This window comes from Panthera tigris, chromosome E3, assembly GCF_018350195.1.
Source record: "Panthera tigris isolate Pti1 chromosome E3, P.tigris_Pti1_mat1.1, whole genome shotgun sequence".
NCBI classification, from domain to species: Eukaryota; Metazoa; Chordata; class Mammalia; order Carnivora; family Felidae; genus Panthera; species Panthera tigris.
In genome coordinates, this window is record NC_056675.1 from 16,335,761 (window position 1) to 16,359,845 (window position 24,085).

Here is a 24,085-nt window from a genome sequence, read left to right on the forward strand (position 1 = left end):
TTTAATGACCTAATATGTGATCTATTCTGGAGAATGTCCAATGTTCACTTGAAAAGAATGTGTATTCTGCTGTTTTAGGTCAAAATGTTCTGAATATATATCTGTTAATATTTATGTACTTTCGTGTTGGGTTCATAAATATTTACAATTGTTAGATCTTTTGTTGGATTGTCCCCTTTATTATGGTATAGTGCCAACTTTTTGTCTCTTGATACAGACTTTGTTTAAAATCCAGTTCGTCCACTATAAGTATCACTACTCTGGCTCCCTTTTGACATCTATTTGTGTGATAAATATTTCTCCATCTCGTCACATTCAATCTCCAGGTGTATTTCAGTCTAAAATGATTCTATTTTAGGCAGCATGTAGGTGAGTCTTGTTGTTTTTGTTTTTATCCATTCTGACATTTCTCTTTTTTTAAAAAATATTTTAATTATTTTTAAGACGGAGAGAGACAGAGCATGAGTGGGGATGGGGCAGAGAGAGAGGGAGACACAGAACCTGAAGCAGGCTCCAGGCTCCGAGCTGTCAGCACAGACCCCGACGCGGGGCTTGAACTCACAAACTGTGAGATCATGACCTGAGCTGAAATCGGACACTCAACCAACTGAGCCACCCAGGCACCCCTGACATTTATCTTTTGACTGGAGTGTTTAGTCCATTTACAGTCAAGTTAATTATTGATAGATAGATATTTAGTGCCATTTTATTGCTTGTCTTGTCATTGTTACTGGAGATTTTCTCTTACCCTCTCTTGTATTTGTCTCTTTTCATCTCCCTTTTCCACTTAGAGTCTCCTTTAATATTTCTTGCAGGGCTGTCTTATCTTTTGGCATCAAGTTTTTATTTAAATTCCAGTTAGTTAACATATAGTGTAATATTGGTTTTAGGAGTAGAATTTAGTGATTCATCATTTACATATAATACCCACTGCTCATCACAAGTGTCCTTTTTAATACCCATTACCTATTTGACAAATCCCGCACCCACCTCCCCTCTATCAACCCTCGGTTTGTTCTCTATAGTTGAGGCTCTTGTGGTTTGCATCCCTCTTTTTTTCCCCTTCCCCTATGTTCATCCGTTTTTTCCCCCCAAAGTTTATTTTTATTGGGGCGCCTGGGTGGCTTAGTCAGTTAAGCGCAACTTTGGCTTAGGTCATGATCTCACAGTTAGTGGGTTCAAGCCCCACAATGGGCTCTGTGCTGATAGCATGGAACCTGGAGCCTGCTTCATGTTCTGTGTCTCCTCACTCTCTGCCCCTCCCCCACTCATACTCTTTCTCTCTCAAAAATAAAACAAAACATTAAAAAATTTTAAAGTTTATTTTTATCTATTTTGAGAGAGAGATAGAGAGTGAGCAAGGGAAGGGCAGAGAGAGAGAGAGTCAGAGTACAGAGCCTGACTGGGGGCTCAAACTCACAAACTGTGAGCTCATGACCTGAGCTGAAATCAAGAGTCAGACACTTAACTGACTGAGCTACCCCAGACTCCCATTTGTTTTGTTTCTTAAAAACCACAAATGAGTGAATTCATATGGCATTTGTCTTTCTCAGACTGACTTATTTCACTTAGTATAATGCACTCTCTAGCTCCATCCATGTCATTGAAAATGGCAAGGTTTCATTCTTTTTGATGGCTGAGTAATATTCCAGTGTGTGTGTGTGTGTGTGTGTGTGTGTGTGTGTGTGTGTACATATCACATCTTCTTTATCCATCTATCAGTTGATGGCCATTTGGTTCTTGCAGGGCTGTTTTAGGGGTCACAAACACCTTTAATTTTTGTCTGCCTGGGAAACTCTTTATGTCTCCCTCTATTCTGAATGATACCCTTGTTGGATAGAGTATTCTTGGCTATAAATTTTTCCCATTCAGCACTTTGAACATATCATGTCATTCCCTTTTGACTTGCCAAGTTTCTGTTGAGAAGTCTCCAGCTAGCCTTATCAGTTTTTCTTTGTAAGTTAAGGACTTTTGCTACTTTAAAGATGTTTTCTTTCTTTTTTTTTTTTTTGTTAAAATTTTTTTAATGTTTTTAGTTTGGACACAGAGAGAGACAGAGCATGAACAGGGGAGGGTCAGAGAGAGGGCGACACAGAATCTGAAACAGGCTCCAGGCTCTGAGCTGTCAGCACAGAGCCCAACGCGGGGCTGGAACTCACAGAATGTGAGATCATGACCTCGGCCGAAGTCGGACGCTCAACCGACTGAGCCACCCAGGCGCCCCTAAAGATGTTTTCTTAAGATCATTATGTTTTGCAAATTTAATTACTATTTGTCTTGTTGTTGGCCTGCTTTTGTTGATTTTGATGGGGGTTCTCTGTGTCTTTTAGATCTGGATATCTATTTCCTTCTTCAGATTAGGGAAGTTTTCAGCTATTATTTCTTCAAATAAATTTTCTGCCCCCTTTCTCTCTCTTCTTCTGGCATTCCTATAACATGAATGTTATTACATTCGATGGAGTCACTGAGTTCCCTAAATCTATTCTTGTGTTGCATAAATCTTTCTCTCTTGTGTTCAACTTCATTAATTTCCATTCTTGTGTCTTGTCACTAATTTGTTCCCCTGCTTCTTTTAACTTGTTGTTCATTGCATCAAGCCTGCACTCTTCATCTCTGATTCATTCTTTTTTAATCCTTTTATCTCAGTGATAAGACCTCCCTGATGTTTTCTATTCTTTTCTCAATCCCAGTGAGTATCCTTATGATTGTTTAATTCTCCATCAGGCATGTTACTTATATCTGTTTCACTTAGATCTCTGACCATGGTCTTATCCTTTTATAAATTCCTCCATGTTGGTATTTTGTACAAGTCTCTGCCTTCTTCTCTGTGGTAGGAAAGCCAACTATGTTTCCTGATTCTGAAAGTAATGGCCTTATGAAGAGGAGGTTATATAGTACCCCAGGCCTGGCATTTCAGGGAGTGTCTCTTGTGTGTTTTGGGTGTGCTCTGCTCTTGTGCTTTGGATACTCAATCCTTTAGGCCGGTCATCTGCAGAAGTTCTCTTTCCTTGCAGAGGGCTGTGTTTGGTCCCTGGCCATATGTGGTGAGTTTTAACTAAGTGTTAAACTAAGAGTTAAACTAAATGGTCCTCTTTAAATGAGACCTGATACCACTTCCACTAGAACTGAGGCCAAGCAGAGCACTATGGCCAAGAGACGTGGTGTGGGCAGAGGTTTGTGCTGGTATTCTGGCGGAGAGGCCCAGTGTGCTGGGACTGAGGCATGATTGACTGAGAAAGGCAGTCACACCAGAGTGGAGGGTGGGGGTGGAGTTTGCTGTAGGCAAATTTGGCAGCCAGTGTCCATGCTGTGCTGCTTCCAACAGGTGGCTCTGTGTTTATGCTGAGGGGTTGGGGAGGGAAATGGAGCCAGCCAGCTTTTTTTTTTCCTCGAGAGGTGTCTCCATGGACACTACCTCTTAGATACATGCTCCAAGAAGAGCGAATAGTCTCCCCATTCTGTGCCCAAGTGTTTTTCTGATTGCTGTTTCCACACTGTTTGCTCCTGAGTTATTTGCCTGCATTCTCTCCAGAGCAGGTCTATCTTCAGGCTGTATTCCAGCTAAGCCCTCTCACCTTTAAAACTCCAGGCTTTAAGCTCCACTGGTTATAAGAACTCATGAAATTCAGCTCCTCTTGGTTTCTAAGTCAATGGCTTTGGGGAAATGCTCTCCTTGTGCCTTCCCCTGTGTGTTCCCCCCTGCCTCTCTCTCTCACTTTACTCTGTGACCATGTCCCCCTCCCTTCTGCAGCCCCAAGATCCATTTCTCCCTTGAACCAGGTCTCCACAATTCCTATCTTCTTTGATGTGGCTTCTTCTCTCCCTTTAATTGTGGAGTTTCTCTGTCCTCAGGTTGATTTCTGCGATATTGAGAATGATTTGATAGTTACCTATTTGTGTCCATGGATGGTGGCAAACCTAGGGTCTCTTTAATCCACCACCATCTTCCCCAAGTCTCTCTCATATGGTTTTATTTTTAACTTTTGTGAAGAAACTCTATACTCTTTTTTTACATTGGTACACCAAATTACATTTCCACCAACAGTGCACAAGGGTTCTCTTTTCTCTACATCCTTGCCAGCACTTGTTATTTCTTGTTTGTTGTTGTTGTTGTTGTTGTTGGTAATAGCCATTCTAACAGGTATGAGCTGATAGCTAATAGTAGTTTTGATCCTCGTTTTCACTGGACCTCAACCTCACACTGCAGGAACATGACCTTGAAGGGTTTGAGAGGGAAGGAAAAAAGGATAAAGAATTAGACGAGGGATGTACAGAGCAAGGAGAGGATTGAGGATCAGGAACTAATGATCCAGCACCCACAAGACCTGAACTTTAGTGGTTACTGAGAAAACAGGTAAGGGAGGCATGTTAGTATTGACTCTGAGCATATGGAAAGGTTAGGAGGCTAGTTAGTCCCCATGCTCTGTTTCTCTGGAAGCTTCTAGGATAGATGCCTCTCCAGCTTCTGGCATTTGTAGTGGTAAAATACCATGAAGAGTGTGTGCTCCCTTAATCTATTCCTGAGTAGAAGCAAAGCTGTGTATTGTCACACAACACAAATGTGAAAAACAGAGTATCTTTTTAAAAAATGTAACATAATTGTAATTCTCTGATATTTTCTTAAGGGGAGAAGTTTCTTCCATTCTTTGCCATGAAATTGACTTATATTAGGAAAGAATAATAATATGTGTATAGTACTAAGGATCCTTCTGTACTACATTTACATCCGTGGATGTCCTTGTTACCTTTCACAATCCTGCAGCCCTCACCATTTCGCCCTCTCCAGGCTTTCTCAGGACTCTATGGCTGCCTCGTTTTCCTGACAGACCTATCCATGGATCCAGGCAAGGACTTTCAAACCAGACCCACCTGTGTAATTCTAACCTGAGGCACCAGAACCAGATAATGCTGTGCCTGTGCAGAAGCCTGTCTGAGAAGCCACTAGGCCTGAAATAGACTTTCCTGTTCCCTCACAATGTCATTCAAGATTAGGCTTTCCAGAGGAAAGGCATTTGCATCTTACAGCACTGCCCAAGGGATCCATTCTAGACACTGACTTCTGCTCAGAAATGCAGGTGTTAACAGTTCTCTTTCATTTAGAAAATACTCAGCAAATGCCAATTATATGTCAACCAGGCACTATTTTGGGCAATGAGGACTTATATATTTCCATTAAATTAAAAAAAAAACATGACAAGGTTCCAGCCTACTTGAATAATACAGACAGACAGTAAACCACTTAAAAACAAACACTTAGTATAATGCCAAGGATTGATAAGGATATGATCTAAAACAAAGCCAGGTGACATGATTAATAGGGATGAGAATTTGTAATTTTAGCATTGTTGGTTTACAAGCTCCTCTGGAACTTCCCAGGTGTAATTGGAAACTGGCCCCCATGTGTGGTGGGCAGGGAGAGACTTGCCCAGCCTACTCAAGATTGGTAATTGACAGGCTTAATAAGCAAAGGAACTTACATATGAGGCTAGTTTAGGGTGACTGAAAAATGAAGAGATCTCAGCACCCACCCACCAAATCTTAAAAGTTTATGTAAAGGGCCTGACTGGGTTCAGTCACATTTACCTTCCAGATGGTCTCAATACCACATTATCTCAAGGTTATGTATGTCTTTGGGACAGCCTCTGGGAGCAGAGAAGGCAAGTGAAATGCATATTCCAAGGAGAGGGACTGAGGGTAAATAGTCTTCAGTTGCTGGGCTCCATCTCACATGTGAGCTGGCAGTCACATCTTCTCCATGACCTCCCCAATAATACATCCTTCATGACAAACTATTACAATCTCATATGCCCTGAGAAGTCAGCAACGTGTTTCATTAGCATGGAGGTGGCTCTTTTGGCAGCTGGGTGCATCAGAGGCAGATGACACAGCAATAGCACAGGCTCATGTAAGAGAAAACACAGATTAAGACAATGATTTCCCATATCAGTGAGAATTTATCCACCTAAATGCCCATGATATGAACCATTGATTTATTAAGTCGTCTAGACTGGGAGTCACATCACTCAGGTTGTTCACTTGTGTTCTTGTGTCAATTAATAAGATTATACATTAGTAGAGTCACCAGGTATGAAACAACAGCATTCTTTTTGGATAATGGCACAGATGCCTTCTTGCAAAGCAGTAATAATGCCCAAGACCATCTTATTTTGGAGGACCACTTTTAATAAAGACATTTCAGTGTTCAGTAAGAACAGGCTTTGTTGACTATTATTTAAAGTTTGCTGGACAAAGTTAGTAAGGCATTTATGTGTGCTATAATATACTCCAGGCCAATGGAGGGGAAAAAGACAGTGGCCAAATAACTATTACCAGTGGTAAACATAACATACCCACATAGCATTTAGGAGAGCAAAGTTGGCAGTTTTAGGAACTTAACGTGTTTGTACATACCATACACTTTGTCCAGTGGAGGCAGAGTTGTCAGGCATAAAGAGACAGACTGTCAGTAGGATATGCCAGACTAAAACTCTTTTTTCCTTCCCTCTTTCAATGGTACATGTTCCATTCCATGTATAGTGCATTTCACCAGATCCAGCTTGCAGCAGGACAATGCAATCCAACAAATATAAATATTTGTTAAATTAAAAAAAAAACTGTCCTAGATATAACAAAACCTTAAAAACTAGTGATGTTAGTTGGTTTTGCAACTGAATTTGACATGCCTTGACAAAAGGAGTTATTATATCTCATAATCACATAACTTGTTTTACTTTAAGACATCCATCACACTTGTCTACAGTATAAATGTTTATGGGTACTTGCCTTCTTTTTCTTTTTGTGTGAATGTGTGAAGTGACTAAAACACAAGTGACTATTTGGTGACACTGCCTTGATTAAAGTAGCAACAGTTTTATCCACCATTGCTTTTGAACCATCAGTGCAAATGTCAACACATTGGAAAAAACAAATCACCTTCATATTATTCATATTTATACTCATATTATGGGTTCCCTGTAAGAGGGTCAGTGATCCCCAGAGTCCCAGGGAACATGCTTTCAGAATATTTGCTCCAGATTTATGTGACATAAGTAAACCACTATTTAATACACAGTTAGTTTGGAGGCGCCTGTGTGGCTCAGTCAGTTAAGCGTTCGACTTTGCAGGTCATGATCTCATGGCTGTGAGTTCAAGCCTGTGCTGACAGCTCAGAGCCTGGAGCCTGCTTCATATTCTGGGTCTCCGTCTCTCTCTGCCCCTCCCCCGCTCATGCTGTCTCTCTCTGTCTCTCAAAAATAAACATAAAAAAAGACGCAGTTAGTTTGGTTTAAAACACAAGATAATTTGTATCTCTAGTTTTCAAACCATCTTGTGCAAGTTTGCCAAAAGGCAGCAATTAGAGATATTCTTTTTCTGAAAATACTTTTCTCTTTTTTATAGCTTTATTGAGATGTAACGGAAAAATAAAAATTGTATATATTTAAGGTGTACAATGTGATGTTTTGATATACATATACATTGTGAAATGATTATCCCAATAAAGCTAGTTAACATATCCCTTACCTCACATAGTTAACACTGTGTGTGTGTGTTTGCATGTGTGTGTGTATGTGGGGGATAAGAACAATTAAGATCTCTTTTAGCAAATTTCAAGTACACAATACAGTATTATTAACTATAATCACCATGCTATAGAGTAGATCTCCAGAACTTTATCCTTTGCATAACTAAAATTTGAGACTCTTGAATTTATAGTAACTTACTTCAAATTCTGAGACAGAATAGGCAGGGGAAGTTAAGAAACAATTCTTTTTTTTTTTAGTGGTTTAGATGTTTATTGTTGATTTCAGTTAAAGGCTAGAAATGACTGCAATACCCAACATTAAAGTTCTGCTAATACAGAACTTGCATATATAGACCAGAGTAAACAATACCATAACACAGAACACTATCTTTTTTAGAGGATACTATTTGCTATTAAGGAAAAAATGAAGTCAACATATACACGAAAGTGGAATAATTCTCAGGAATTATTATTCTCAAGTGAAGAAGCCATGATAGAGAGCCATTATTTGATACTGTTTACTTTTCTTTTTGCTATATTTGTATATAATATTTCCTTTTAAATCATGCCCCATATTCTCATATCTTTGTGCTCTACTCAAAAGTAGGATAGCATGTCCTTCTCAGACAGTTCTGCTTAGAAATCAGCACATGCTCTTTTGTACCTCCCCTCCCTTGTTCCACAGTGTTGCAAGCACAGTGAATATTTGGTTCATAACTGTGGACAGTAGGAAGAACACCAGCTTTGGAGTCAGTTCAGACCTGTGTCTGCTGCATTGCTGAAATCTTGGGCAAGTAAGTTACTCATTTTTCTGAATATGAATTTTCTCAACTGGCATATGGCAACAAAAATATGTCTATATCTATCTATTACGATGACTAAAGGAGCTAAAGCACATAAGCACTCAGCACAATGCTAGGTGCATAATAAGTGCTTCATAAGTGACAGTTTTTATTAATTTAGTACAATGTTTAAGGGACTTGTTTAGATTTTATAAGCTCTTCTTTTCCAACTCTCCTTGAGCTGTATCACCCCAGCCTTCCCTGGTAAGCTTCTCTGTAAAGTTAAGTAATTTTGCCTTTCCTGGTTCTTTTAAGCACTTTTTAAAGCAAAATTACCTATTTTACACTCAGTGCTTTAAAGAAGAATGCTCTCTGTCCTCTTGATTTCAAAAGAGAGTTTACCCTTTCTTTAGATTATTCTGCATGTTTATGGTTAAATGTATCACTGTGCATTTTAAGTTGAATATTACATATTATATAGGAGGCTGTCTAGCAAAACAGTTACAATTTAAAACAGATCAATAGTGTGGAATGAAAGCCAAAACCCGGGATAATGTCTCTATTAGACTCTCTTTTGATCTAAATTATATTGAAGGAATATAGTCTTATAAAGTAATTTTTAACAGATTTTTATTTCTTCATTTTCAGGTCTTTCAGCCTGGTATGGCAGAAAAACCATTGTGTATGTCCACACAAATACCCCATGATGAAGATACAGTTGAGTATATCTTTCAAATAGAACTTCCAATTTTGTACTTTAACAAGATTGGGTAATTTCAAAATATTGATTCAGTAAAATGATATAGACATAGGTCATAAAGATTCGTGTTTGTTATGCTTGCACATGAATTAAATTTTACATTGATTGGAGTTAAATACCAATATTGGTTTAAATAACTGTTCCCTGTTTCTTGAGTTTGCAGACCTTTTTGGTAGTATTCTTCTTTAACACCAAAGAATAACAAACTTCCCATTAGATGGGAAGAATAGCACTATTTTGATGCATGTGTTTGTGGAAATTTATGTGCTGATAATAAATAACTTTTAAGTGAAGTTATTTTAGGAAGTGGTTGGGTGGCTGTTTATTTCTTTGCTCAGTGGGAGATTGAAACAAATTATATTTTAAGATGAGCCTCTGTACTAGGGACAACTTACAATAATTCACATACAAATTTACACTAAAAAAGAGAGTAGTATGCCTGAATGAGTGAAAAGTGAGTTTTAGAATTCCTTTTGAGCAGAATGTCAAATATATATGTGAACATTGATCTATGTTAAATAGTGCTCATTTATGTCTTAGTACCTAATGGCTCTCTTCTTGGTATTTTCTCTTCCTCCAAACATGCATATCCAAACTACCATATTTTTTCTCTTTTCCTTCTCACTGTTACTCCTCTGAAGAGAATGGTTTATTCAATATTTGTTTTTCTATCTGTCACATGCTTAAAATCACACTTGATCCACCTTTCATCTTCACTGCTTTTTAAACTACTGTCAAAGTCATGTCTCAGAAACGAAACCACTGACTTATGTCCATGCCATAATATCTTTGGCCCCTCTTTTGCATTAAATCATGGTGAACATTCCTTTGTTTACATGATATTAAAATAATAAAATTTTAGAATTAGAAGGGATCCCAAAGGCCAATTAGTCACACTTTAAGCTAAGGTAGAAATGCTCCGTACACACCCTTTAGCAAGTAACCTTCCAACTTTTTTTAACCATTTTACAATTGGCAACTTAGTTTGTTCCCTCATCATGCTCAAACAATAAGAAAGAGAAAACACTCCTCTCAACCTAGTTTTTCACCAGCAGTAACTAATCTTTGGACAAGTTTTCATATCAGCACACAGATCAACCTTATTCTTTTTAATAGCTCTGTACTTTTGCTATTATAAATGTACTTTTTTTCAATAGCCAGCCCCTCTATGTAGTGGTAAGGTAACTTCTGGGCTTTTTTTTTTTTTCTGTTTCTCTTTCTTCCTCCTCCTTATTTTTTCTTCTTTTTCTTCTTCACAATTCTGTATAATGCTGCATTGAGTATCCTCCTACATACTTTTTCATGTATATGTTTCATGTATTTTGTTAGAAATGAAATTATTGGATCAGAAAGTATATGCAATTTAAAATTTGATAGTAATTAGCAAATCACTCTATAAAGATATTATGTCAATTTATGCTACAACCATCAATATGTGAGGATGTCTATCTTTTTTTTTTTTTTTTTAATCTCTCTCCTGTATTGGAATTCAAGGCTTAAGTAGACTCATTTAATTGTTTTTTTATTGAAGTGTAATTAACATATTGTTTTATATTAGTTTCAGACATACAATATAATTAAACAATTCAATACATTACTCAGCGCTCATAATAATTAATGAACTCTTAGTCCCTTTTTATCTATTTCATTCATTCTCCCACCTTCCTGTTTTCTGGTAACCACCAGTTTCTTCTTTGTATTTAAGAGTCTGTTTTTTTGTGTGTCTTTTTTTCTTTATGTTTTTTGTTTGTTAAATTCCAAATATAAGTGAAATCATATGATATATATGTCTTTCTCTAAGTGACTCATGTCAGTTAGCGTTATACACTTTAGGTCCATCCATGTTGTTGCAAATGGCAGGTTCTTATTCTTTTTTATGGCCAAGTAATATTCTATTGTGTATATATGCCACATCTTTTTTTACACCAAGTTTTTATTTAAATTCCAGTTAGTTGACATACAGTGTAATATCAGTTTCAGGTGTAAAATTTAGTGATTCAACACTTACATACAACACTCAGTGCTCATCACAGTAAGTGTCTTCCTTAATCCCCATCACTTATTTACCACATCACCCTTCCCACCTCCCCTCTGGTAACCATCAATTTGTTCTCTATAGTTAAGAGTCTGTTTTTCTATTTGCCTCTCTTTCCCCCACTATGTTCATTTGTTTTGTTTCTTAAATTCCACATATGAGTGAAATCATATGGTGTTTGTCTTTGACTGACTTATTTCACCTAGCACAATACTCTTTTGCTCCATTCATGTTATTGCAAATGGAAAGATTTCATTGTTGCTATTGCTGAGTAATATTCCATTATATATATATATGTATGTATATATGTATATACATGTATGTATATATGTATGTATATATATATATATATGTATATATATATACATACATATATATGGCCAATTCTTCTGTATACATTCGTAGTCAATGGGCATTAGGACTCTTTCCATAATTTGGTGATTGTTGATAATTCTGCTATAAACATCAGGGTGCATGTATCCTTTTGAATTAGTATTTTTGTATCCTTTGAGTAAAGACCCAAGAGTGCAATTGCTGGATAATTGAGTAGTTCTATTTTTAAACCTCCATACCATTTTCCAAAATGTCTGCACAAATTTGCATTTCTGTCAAGAGTGCAAGAGGGTTCCTCTTTCTCTGCATTCTTTACCAACATCTGTTGTTTCCTGAGTAGTTAATTTTAGCCATTATGACAGGTGTGAGGTGGTATCTCATTGTGGTTTTGATTTGTATTTCCCTGATGTTGAGCAATGTTGAGCATCTTTTCATGTGTCTGTTAGCCATCTGGATGTCTTCTTTGGAAAAATGTCTATTCATGTCTTCTACCCATTTCTTAACTGGATTATTTGTTTTTTATATGTTGAGTCCCAATAATTTATTCTTGATTTTGTTTCTCTTGCCTCAGGAGACATATCTAGAAAGAAGTTGCTATAGCTAATGTCAAAGAGGTTATTGCGTATGTTATTCTCTATCTCACATTTAGGTCTTTCCTATCTCACATTTAAGTCTTTAATCCATTTTGAATTTATTTTTGTATATAGTGTAAAGAAGTGGTCCAGTTCCTTTCTTTTGCATGTTGCTGAACAGTTTTCCTAACACCATTTGTTGAAGAGACAGTCTTCTTTCCATTGGATATTCTTTCCTACTTTGTTGAATATTAATTCACCACATAGTTGTGGGCTTATTTCTGGGTTTTCTATTCTGTTCCATTTATCTATGTATATATTTTTGTGCCAGTATCATAGTATTTTGGTGACTACAGCTTTGTAATATAACTTGAAGTCCAGAATTGTGATGGCTCCAGCTTTGCTTTTCTGTTTCAAGGTTGCTTTGGTTATTTTTAGTCCTTGTTCATTCCATACAGGTTTTAGGATAGTTTTTTTCTGGTTCAATGAAAAAATGCTATTGTTATTTTGATAAGGATTGCAATAAGTGTGTAGATTGCTTTGGGTAGTATGGACATTTAAACAATATTTGTTCTTTTGATTCAGGTCATAGAATGTCTTTCTATTTCTTTGTGTCATCTTCAGTTTCCTTCATCAGTGTTTTATAACTTTGAGGGTACGGGTCTTTCACCTCTTGGGTTAGGTTTATTCCTAGATATCTTATTATTTTAGGTGAAATTGTAAATGAGACCAATTCCTTAATTTCTCTTTCTGCTGCTTCCTTATTGGTGTATAGAAATACAACATATTTCTGCATGTTGATTTTATATCCTGAGACTTTATTGAATTCATGTGTTCTAGACGCTTTTGGTCAAATTTTTTGGGTTTTCTATATGGAGTATTATGTCATCTGCATATAGTGAAAGTTTGCTTTCTTCCTTGCTGATTTGGATGTCTTTTATTTCTTTTTGTTGCCTGATTGCTGAGGCTAAGATTGCCGTACTATATTAAGTAGTAATAGTGAGAGACAACATGCCTGTCTTGTTCCTGACCATAGAGGAAAAGCTCTCAGTTTTTCCTCACTGAGGATTATATTAGCTGTGAGTCTTTTGTATATGGCCTTTATGATGTTGAGGTATGTTCCATCTATCCTTACTTTGCTGAGGGTTTTTATCAAGAATGGTTGCTGTATTTTGTCAAATGCTTTTTCTGCATCCATTGAGATTATATGGTTCTTACCCTTTCTTTTCTTAGTGTGATATATATAGTTGATTGATTTGTGAATATTGAACCACGCTTGTAGTAGCCAGGAATAAATCCCACTTGATCATGGTGAATGATTTTTTTTTAATGTACTGTTGGATTCGATTTGCTAGTATTTTATTGAGAATTTTTGCACCCATATTCATCAGTTATACTGTCCTGTAGTTCTTTTTTTAGTGGAGTCTTTATCTGGTTTTGGTACCAGGCTAATACTGGCTTCAGAGAATGAGTTTGGGGTTTTCCTGCCACTTCTATTTTTTGGAATAGTTTGAGAAGAATAGATATTAACTCTTCTTTAATTGTTTGGTAGAATTCACCTGTGATGTCATCTGGCCCTAGACTTTTGTTTGTTGGGAGATGTTTTATTACTGATATAATTTCTCTTATGGTTATTGGTCTGTCGAAGTTTTCCTTTTACCTGTTTCAGTTTTGGTAGCTTATATACTTCTAGGAATTTATCCATTTCTTCCAGTTTGTCCAATTTGTTGGCGTATAGTTTTTCATAATATTGTCCAATAATTGTATTTCTGTGGTGTTGGCTATTATTTCTCCTCTTTCATTTGTGATTTTATTTATCTGGGTCTTTTTTATTTTGTAAGTCTGGCTAGGGGTTTATCAATTTTATTAATTTTTTCAAAGAACCAGCTCCTGGTTTCATTGATCTGTTCTATTGTGGGTTTTTTGTTGTCTTTTAGTTTCTATGTCATTTATTTCTTCTCTAATTTTTGTTATTTCCCTTCTTCTGCTGGCTGCAGGCTTCATTTGTTGTTCTTTGTTGAGCTCCATTAAGTGTAAGACTAGATTGTTTATTTGAGATTTTTCTGGCTTGTTTAGGTGGGCCTGTATTACTATCTACTTCCCTATTAGGATCACTTTGCCACATCCAAAAGGTTTTAAACCGTTCTGTTTTCATTTTCATTTGTTTCCATGTATTTCCTTATTCTTTTATTTCCTGTGCGAACCATTCATGGTTTAGTTGAATGTTGTTTAACCTCCATGTGTTCAAGCTCTTTCCAGACTTTTTCTCATGGTTTTACTTCAAGTTTGATAGTGTTATGGTCAGAAAATATGCATGATATGATCTCAATATTTTTGTCCTTCTTGAGGCCTGATTTTTGACCTAGTATGTGATTTATTCAGGAGAATCTCCCATGTAGACTAAAAAGAATCTTTATTCTGTTATTTTAGATTAGCATGTTCTGAATATATCTGTGAAGTCCATCTGGTCCAGTGTGTCATTCAAAGCCATTGTTTCCTTGTTGATTTTCTGTTTGGATGCTCTCTCCATTGATATAAATGGGATGTTAAAATCCCCTAATATTATGGTATTATTATCAATGAGTACTTTTATATTTGTTGTTAGCTTTTAAAATATATTTTGGTGTTTCATGTTGGGTGCATAAGTATTTATAATTGTTAGACCTTGTTGGATTGTCCCCCTTATTATAGCATAGTGCCCTTTTTGGTCTCTTACTACTGACTTTTTTTTTTGAAGTCCATTTTTCGTGTATTAGTATGACAACTCCACCTTTCTTTTCATGTCCATTGCATGTCAATATTTCTCAATCCCCTCACGTTCAATCTGCAGGTGTCTTCAGGTCTAAAATGAGTCTCATAGGCAGCATATAAGTGGGTATTGTTTTTTAAAATCCATTCTGACACCCTATGGCTTTTGATTGGAGTGTTAAGTCCATTTATATTCAAAGTAATTACTGATAGATATATTCAGTGCCACATCATTACTTGTTTTGTCATTGTTTCTGGAGATTTTTCCTGATCTTTTCTTGTCTTTGCCACCTTTGGTCTCTTCTTTCTTTGCCACTTTTGGTCTTTCCACTCAAAGAATCCCCTTTAATATTTTTTTCAGGGTTGTTTAGTGGTCAGTAATTCCTTTGGTTTTTGTCTGTCTGGGAAACTCTATTTTTCCTTCTATTCTGAATGATAGCCATGCTGGAAAATATTCTTGACTGCAGTTTTTCCCCATTCAGCACTTTGAATATATCATGCCACTCCCATTTGGTTTGTCAAGTTTCTATTGAGAAATCTCCAGCTAGCCTTATGGGTTTTCCCTTGTAAGTTAAGGACTTCTTTAGTCTTGCTGCTTTAAAGATGTTTTCTTTCACTCTACTTTGCAAATGTAATTACAATATATCTTGCTGTTGGCTTGTTTTTGTTGATTTAAAATTTTTTTTAAATGTTTGTTTATTTTTGAAAGCCAGAAAGAGAGACAGAGTGTGAGTGGGGGAAGGGCAAAAGGAGATGGAGACACAGAATCTCAAGCAGGCTCCAGGCTCTGAGCTGTCAGTACAGATCTCAATGCAGGGCTTGAACTCACAAACTGTGAGATCATGACCTGAGCTGAAGTTGGATGCTTAACTGACTGAGCCACTCAGAGGCCCCACTTTTGTTGATTTTGATGGGAGTTCTCTGTGCCTCCTGGATCTGGATGTCTGTTTCCTTCCTCAAATTAGGGAAGTTTTCAACTACTATTTCTTCAAATAAATGTTTTGCCCCCTTTTCTCTGTCTTCTTCTTGTGGGACTCTTGTCATACAAATGTTATTACCTTTGATGCAGTCATTGAGTTCCTTAAGTCTATCTCATGTTGCATAATTCTTTCTTATTTTGTTTAGCTTCTTTAATTTCTCTTACTTTGTCTTCTATCACTAATTCATTCCTCTGCTTCTTCCACTCTGCTATTCATTGCATCAAGCCTGTTTCCAATCTCATTTATTGCACTATTCATCTCTGATTGATTCTTTTTGAACTCTTTTATATCTGTGGTAATGGTCTCACTGATCTCTTCTTTTCTTTAAAAATTTTTTTTTAATGTTTATTTATTTTTGATAGAGAGAGAGACAGAGCATGAGCGGGGAATGGGCAGAGAGAGAGGGAGACAGAATCTGAAGTAGGCTCCAGGCTGCGCTGTCAGCACAGAGCCCAACGTGGGGCTTGAGCCCACAGACCGCGAGATCATGTCCTGAGCTAAAGTCGGATGCTCAACCGACTGAGCCACCCAGGCGCTCCTCTCTTCTTTTCTTTTAAAATATTCATTTTATTTTTATTTTTTTGAGGTTTTTTTTTTTGAAATAGACAGACAGAGAGAGAGAGAGGGAGAAAGAGAGAGAGAGAATCCTAAGCAGGCTCCATACTGTCAGCACAGAGCCTGATGCAGAGCTTGAACTCATGAACCATGAGATCATGACCTGAGCCAAAATCAAGAGTCAGACAATTAGTTGAGTGAGCCACCAAGGTGCTCTTCTTCTATTCTTTTTTTAAACCCAGAGAATATACTTATTATTTTTGCTTTAAATTCTCCATCAGACATGTTACTTATATCTGCCTTTCTCAGATCTCTGGTTGTGACCTTATCTTGTTGTTTCATTTGGGATGAATTCCTCTGTCATGGCATTTTGTCTAAGTCTCTGCCTTCTTCTGTATGTTACAAGCCTGTATGTTTCCTGCTCCCTAGAGTAATAGCTTATGAAGAAGAGGTCATAAATGTCCAGGGCCTGTCACTTTAGGAAGTGTCTCTGGTGTGTGCTGCATGCACTGCTATTTGCTCTATTCTTCATACCATGCGTCTGCAGGCTCTCCTTGCCTGCAGTGGGCAATGTTGGGTCCCTGGCCAGAATGTGGAGTTTTAACTAGGTATGGCCTTATCTGTTTGTTGAATGAGACCTGATACTACTGAAGCCCTGCAGATCTTCCTGGTCAGGAGACATGGTGTGGCCAGGTGTTTATGCTGGTCTTTCCTCTGGGAAAGGGGCCTGCTGTGCTGGTACTGAGGTAAGCTTGACTGAGAAGGGCAGTTGTGCCAGAGTGTAGGGGTGTGGGATTTGGTGCAGGCAGGTTAGGCAGCCAGTCTTGGTACTGCCTGCTTACTGCAGGTGTGTCTATGTTTATATGAGGGTTGAAGGAGAGAACTGACATAAGCTGTCTCCTTTGTTCCTGTAGAGGTGACTCCTTGAATGCTGCCTCTCAGGGAAGCACTCCAAGAAAAGCAAATAATCTCCTCTCCATGTTTGACCCAGGCATTTTTGAGATGTCTATGTCCAGACTCTCTGCTTCTGGATTATTGCTTACCTTTTATCCGGGAGCAGCACAGTGCCCTCTGGGATCTCTCCCAGCCAAGCCTGCTGACTTCTAAAACCCCAGGCTAGGGGTGCCTGGGTGGCTCAGTCGGTTAAGCAGCCGACTGGCTCAGGTCATGATTTCGCGGTCCATGAGTTCGAGCCCCACATCGGGGTCTGTGCTGACAGCTCAGAGCCTGGAGCCTGTTTCAGATTCTGTGTCTTCTTCTCTCTGACCCTCCCCCATTCATGCTCTGTCTCTCTCTGTCTCAAAAATAAATAAACGTTAAAAAAATTAAAAAAAAAAAAACTCCAGGCTTTAGGGACACGGTGTGGGCAAAGGCTTGTGGTAGTCTTCTTGGGGAGGAGCCAACTTCACTGGGACTGAGACAAGTTTGACTGAGAAGGGCAGTTGCACCAGAGCACAGAGGGTGAAACTTGGTATAAGCAAGTTAGGCAGCCAGTGTCAGTGCTGTGCTATTTCCAGCAGGTGGCTCTGTGTATATGCTGAGGGACTGCAGAGGGAAATAGCACCAGTGGCTCCTTTGTCCCCAGAGAGTCAACTCTGAATGCTGACTCTCAGAGATGCACTCCATGAGCAGCAAATAATCTCCCCCACTGTGTGCCCCAGGCATTCTTCATAGTACTGATCCCATGCCTTCTGCTTCCCCATTCCCCTCACCATCTCCTCCCCCCACCCCCCAGTTGTTTGCCTGCCTTATCTCTAGGAATAAATCAGTGCCTTCAGGGCTCAATCCTAGCAAAACCTGTGGACCTTTAAAACTCATCTTTAAATCCTGCTGGTTGTAAGAACTCACAAAAAATCAACCCCTCTTGTTTTTCCTGCCAATGGCTTTAGGGGAAATGTTCTCCTTGTGTGTTCTTTCCCTTGTGTGCTCACTCTCTCTTGCTTTTTCCTGTGAACACAGCTGCTTCCTCTCTGCAGCACCCATTTCTCCACTAAACCATGTCTCCACACTTTCTACATTCTTTGATGTGGCTTCTTTCTCTCCCTTTAGTTATGGAGCCTGTTCTGCCAGTCTTCAGGTTGATTTCTGGATTATTTAGAATGATTTGATAGCTATCTAATTGTGTTCAAGGGATGAGACAAGCCTAGGGTCCTCCTACTTTGCTGCCATCTTCTCCATTATTTTGTCTTCTGTGTCACTAATTCATTCCTCTGCTTCTTCCACCCTACTGTTCATTGCATCAGGACTGTTTCTAACGTCGTTCATTGTATTCTTTATCTCTGACTGATTCATTTTAAGTCTTTTATATCTGTGGTAAGGGTGTCTGATGTCTTCCATTCTTTTCTCAAGCCCTGATAGTATTCTTATGATGGTTGCTTTAAATTTTCCATCAGACATGTTACTTATATCTGTTTCACTGGCCATGGCCTTATCTTGTTCTTTCATTTGTGATCAATCACTCCATCTTTGCATTTTGTTTATGTCTCTGCCTTCTCTCTGTTAGAAAAGCCAGCTATGTCTCTATTCTGAAATAATGGCCTTATGAAGAAGAGATCATGTAACATCCCCAGCCTGTCATTTCAGTAAGTGTCTGGATGTGTGCTGCATGCACTCTGCTATTGTGTTTTGGCTACTCTATCCTTCAGGCCAGTCATCTGCAGAGGTTCTCCTTGTCTGCTGTGGGCATTGTTTGGTCCCTGGCCTAAATGTTGTGAGTTTTAATTAGGTGTGTTCTGGTCTGCTTATGAAATGAGACCTGACACTACTTCCACCAGAACTAAGTGCCCATAAAATTCTCTGGTCAGGAGACATGATGTGGACAGGGGTTTGTGCTTGCCTTCTAAGGGAGGGGTCCACCCCATTGTGCTTGAGGCGAGCTTGAATGAGAAGGGCAGTCCGATCAGAGTGCAGGGAGTGGGCTTTGTGCAAGCAAGTTAGTGTGGGCACTGCACTGCTTCCGCAGGTGGCTCTTTGTTTATGCTGAGGGACAGGGGACTGAAATGGTGCCAGGTAGCTCTTATGTTCCCACAGAGGCATCTGTGAATGCCTCTTTGGTATGTGCTCAGAGAAGAGCAAATACTTTCCCCACTATGTGCCCAGGCATTCTTTGGAGTGCTGTTTTCATGGGATCTGCCCCTGGGTTGTTTGCCTGCCTTATATCCAAGAGCAGAAAAATGCCCTTGGGGCTCTCTCCCAGACAAGCCAGCTCACCTTTAAAACTCCAGGCTTTAAGCACCATTGGTTGCAAGAACTCATGAAATTCAGCCCCTCTAGTTTTCCAAACCAATGACTTTTGTAAAATATTCTCCTTGGGTGTTCCCCTCTGTGCTCCTCTCTTTCTCACCCTTCTCTGTGATGCTGGCTCCCTCCTTTCTGAAGCACCCATAATCTTTTTCTCCCCTATACCACTTCTCTGCACCTCATACCTTCTTTGATGTGGCCTCTTCTCTCCCTTCATTGTGGAGTTTGTTCTGTCTGTCTTCAGATTGATTTCTGGAGTATTTAGGATGATTTTATAGTTATCTATTTGTGTTCAAGAGACAAGATGAGGCTAGGGTCCTCCTACTCTGCTGCCATCTTCCTCTCCCTCCTACAGATTTACTATTTTTAAAATTGAAAGCAAAAACTATGTGTCTGGACAAGACTTACTTGCTCACAAATTTACTTAATTCAAATCTTGTCTGAGTTATGATAATCAAATGATAATTCTAATTTCTTAAACCTATTATTAAAATTATTTTTTCAAATGATATTACTAATTTTAATTAATTGTTTTATTTTTGTGTTTTTAAGCAAAGAGGAGATAGTGTCCGTTGCTTAACAACGCTTGGTCATTTTGGTTTTGAATGTTTGCCTCATCAGTTGGTAAACCAATCTATTCAACAAGGATTTTCTTTTAATATTCTCTGTGTGGGTAAGTACCTGATTCCTCATCTGAATTAGTACTTAATTTTCTCAAATGCTTACTTCAACTTACCTAAGTAGTGTAACACTGGTGCTGCTAATTCAAGACCATGTCCTTCTATCTGTATTTGTTCCCATCATGTTAGTCACATTACTTAGATTTTTTATACAAATAAATTTTTATTTGTTTTTGAGAGAGAGAGAGAGACAGAGTGGGGGGGGGGGGGACAGAGAGAGATGGAGAGAGAATCTCAAGCAGGCTCCACACTGTCAGTACAGAGGGCAATGTGGGGCTAGAGTCCATGAATCATGAGATCATGACCTGAGCTGAAACCAAAAGTTGGACGCTTAACTGACTGAGCCACCCAGGCACCCCTAGACTTTTATTTTCTTTGGATGTTTCAGTGCTCTTCAAAATCTGATATGTTTTCGTGTATATTTTTTCTATATTATATTAATGACTGAGAGAGTCAAGAGAAACATGTATACCTCATTTTTATTCAAAAGATTTTTTAAATGCATTTTTTATATATATTTATTTATTTTTGAAAGAGAGAGAGTGCACACACATAAGCAGGGGAAGGGGCAGAGAGAGAAGGAGACAGAAGCTGAAGCAGCTACAGGCTCTGAGCTGTCAGCATAGATCCCAATGCGGGGTTTGAACCCATGGGCTGTGAGATCATGACCTGAACTGACGTTGGACGCTCAACCAACTGAGCCATTCAGGAGCCCCTAAACATGTATACTTTAAAGGACATTATAGTCATTGATGTATTTGGGTTAAGCGTTACTTCTTCTTAGCCATTTTATGCCCCTAGATAATGTATCTATGTTTATTACAGGGGAAACTGGAATTGGAAAATCAACACTCATCGACACATTATTCAATACTAATTTGAAAGACAAAAAATCCTCACATTTTTACTCAAATGTTGGACTTAAAATTCAGACATATGAACTTCAGGAAAGTAATGTTCAATTGAAATTAACTGTTGTGAAAACAGTGGGATACGGTGATCAAATAAACAAAGAAGCCAGGTTAGTGTTTTCTTATTTTAATTACAAAAGATTTTATTCTTTAAAGGAATTTACCTTCTTTACTGACATTTCCTCTGGCTATATCACTCCCATCTGCCTCCACCTTTATATAGCCTTCTCTGCTCTCCTTATGTCTCTTTTAAGGACATTTGTTGTTTGAACTAAGATGTATCCAGGAAATCCAGGATGATCTTGTTTATACAAACACTCTTTTTTTCCCAATAAGATTAAATTTACTGGTTTTATAGATTAGGATGCAGACATATCCATCTGATTCTCACCATTGAATCCTTCATATAAGGGTATATCCTTATATATCTATATCAATATCGATATAGATATCCTATATATAAGGTTGATTTCTATAAATTTTTCAAATAGATTTTCCCCATATATTTACTTGTTGGATATTCTCATTTTTAAAATCACTTACCCAAGTTATAAGTAAATTTATTTCTGTAAAAATTTAAACGATCCAGATGAAATGAAAACCCACTTAGCCAAATGTAAGTACTTAGAGCCTTTTCTTTTTCCAAAAATAGCCACTATTGTAAGTTTAGTAACTTACAATAACTCAGACCTTATGTTGAATTTTTATAATAATTAAAATACATTTGAAATAATACAGAACAAGTTTCCTTAAACTATATTATGTATAATATAAAAACGCATAAAACATTTATGAACAGGTTAATAGATAATTCTGAAACATCCTATGTAATCACCTTTCATTCAAATTGTGGTCTGATTCCCATGGGCCTTAGACATTTCCCTTTCTTATAAAATTTTTTTTAATGTTTATTTATTTTTGACAGAGAGAGATAGAGAGACAGCATGAGCGGGGGAGGAGAAGAGAGAGAGGGACACACAGAATCTGAAGCAGGCTCCAGGCTCTGAGCTGTCAGCACAGAGCCCAATGCAGGGCTCAAACTCACAGACCGTGAGATCATGACCTGAGCTGAAGTCGGACACTCAACCGACTGAGCCATCCAGGTGCCCCAAGACATTTCCCTTTCTTGATCACAACCCCTCACCAAACTCATAGAAGAGTATAAAATGTTTGCCAATGGTTGGGGAGAAGGAGGAATTAAGAGTTCTTGTTCAATGGACATAACGTTTTAATCATGCAAGATGAGATCTGCTGTACAACAGAAGGTTTAACAGTATATGTAATAGTACTTTATATTACATTCAAAAACTTGTTATGAGAGTAGATATCCATTAAGCGATCTTACTGCAATTAAAAAAAAGCTATAGGAATGCCACAGGAGTTTTACTTAGAGGGAAATTTAAAAAAATTTTTTAATGTTTTTTTTTGAGAGAGAGAGAGAGAGAGAGAGAGAGAGAGTGAGTGAGTGGGGGAAGGGCAGAGAGAGGAAGACACAGAAACTGAAGCAGGCTCCAGGCTCTGAGCTGTCAGCACAGAGCCCGATGTGGGGCTCGAACCCACGAACCATGAGATCATGGCCTGAGCCAAAGTCGGATGCTCAACCGACTGAGCCACCTAGGGAAATTAATAGCATAAGATACTTATGTTAGAAAAAATGACAATCTCAAGTATTATAAATTTCAATGTTAAGAAACTAGCCAAATAAGAACAAATTTACCCTAAAGCAAGAAAAAGAAAGGAAAAATCATACTACAGCAGAAATTGATGAAAACAGAAAAAATGTCAGAAAATCAGTAAATTGAAAACTTTTAACTAGACTGAGCAAGAAAAATAAATGAGAAGCCAAATATCACCAACATCAGGAACAAAAAAGAAGACATTATTACTGATTTCACAAATATTAGGGGAGAGAGGGAAGATGGCTGCGTAGGAGGACGCTGGGCTCACCGCGCGTCCTGCCGATCACTTAGATTCCACCTACACCTGCCTAAAGAACTCAGAAAACCGCCAGAGGATTAGCAGAACGGAGTCTCCGGAGCCAAGCGCCGACGAGAGGCCCACGGAGGAGGGTAGGAAGGGCGGCGAGGCGGTGCGCGCTCCACGGACTGGCGGGAGGGAGCCGGGGCGGAGGGGCCGCTCGCCGGCCAAGCGGAGCCCCGAGTCTGGCTGGCCAAAGCGGAGGGGCCGGACGGACTGTGTTCCGACAGCAAGCGCGACTTAGCGTCTGGGAGGTCAGAAGTTAACAGCTCTGCTCGGAAAGCGGGAAGCCTGGGGGACAAAGGGAGGGAGAGCTGCTGAGCCCCCGGACGACAGAGCTCAGTTTGGTGGGGAACAAAGGCGCTCGCCAGCGCCATCTCCCCCGCACATCCCCCAGCCAAAATCCCAAAGGGAACCGGTCCCTGCCAGGGAACTTGCTCGCTCCGCGCAAACACCCAACGCTGTGCTTCTGCGGAGCCACCCCTCCGGCAGCGGGTCTGACTCCCTCCCGCTGCCACAGGGCCCCTCCTGAAGTGGATCACCTAAGGAGAAGCGAGCTAAGCCTGCCCCTCCTGCCCCCGTGCACCTTGCCTACCCACCCCAGCTCATACGCCGGATCCCCAGCACCACAAGCCTGGCAGTGTGCAAGTAGCCCAGACGGGCCACGCCACCCCACGGTGAATCCCGCCCCTAGGAGAGGGGAAGAGAAGGCACACACCAGTCTGACTGGGGCCCCAGTGGTGGGCTGGGGGCAGACATCAGGTCTGACTGCGGCCCCGCCCACCAACTCCAGTTATACACCACAGCACAGGGGAAGTGCCCTGCAGGTCCGCACCACTCCAGGGACTATCCAAAATGACCAAACGGAAGAATGCCCCTCAGAAGAATCTCCAGGAAATAACAGCTAATGAACTGATCAAAAAGGATTTAAATAATATAACGGAAAGTGAATTTAGAATAATAGTCATAAAATTAATCGCTGGGCTTGAA

General features: G+C 39.0%; 1 protein-coding gene across 1 annotated transcript in view; it reads left to right on the plus strand.

Moving 5' to 3' along the window:
* Window positions 1-8,214: 8,214 nt before the first annotated feature.
* Window positions 8,215-24,085, plus strand: part of SEPTIN14 (septin 14) — an 80,680-nt gene continuing 64,809 nt past the window's right edge. The window contains exons 1-4 of the mRNA XM_007079104.2: window positions 8,215-8,316; window positions 8,953-9,021; window positions 20,080-20,200; window positions 21,033-21,228. Of these exons, the coding sequence (XP_007079166.1) occupies window positions 8,968-9,021; window positions 20,080-20,200; window positions 21,033-21,228 (371 nt within the window). The 5' untranslated portion in view covers window positions 8,215-8,316; window positions 8,953-8,967. The remainder of the gene's footprint in view (window positions 8,317-8,952; window positions 9,022-20,079; window positions 20,201-21,032; window positions 21,229-24,085) is intronic.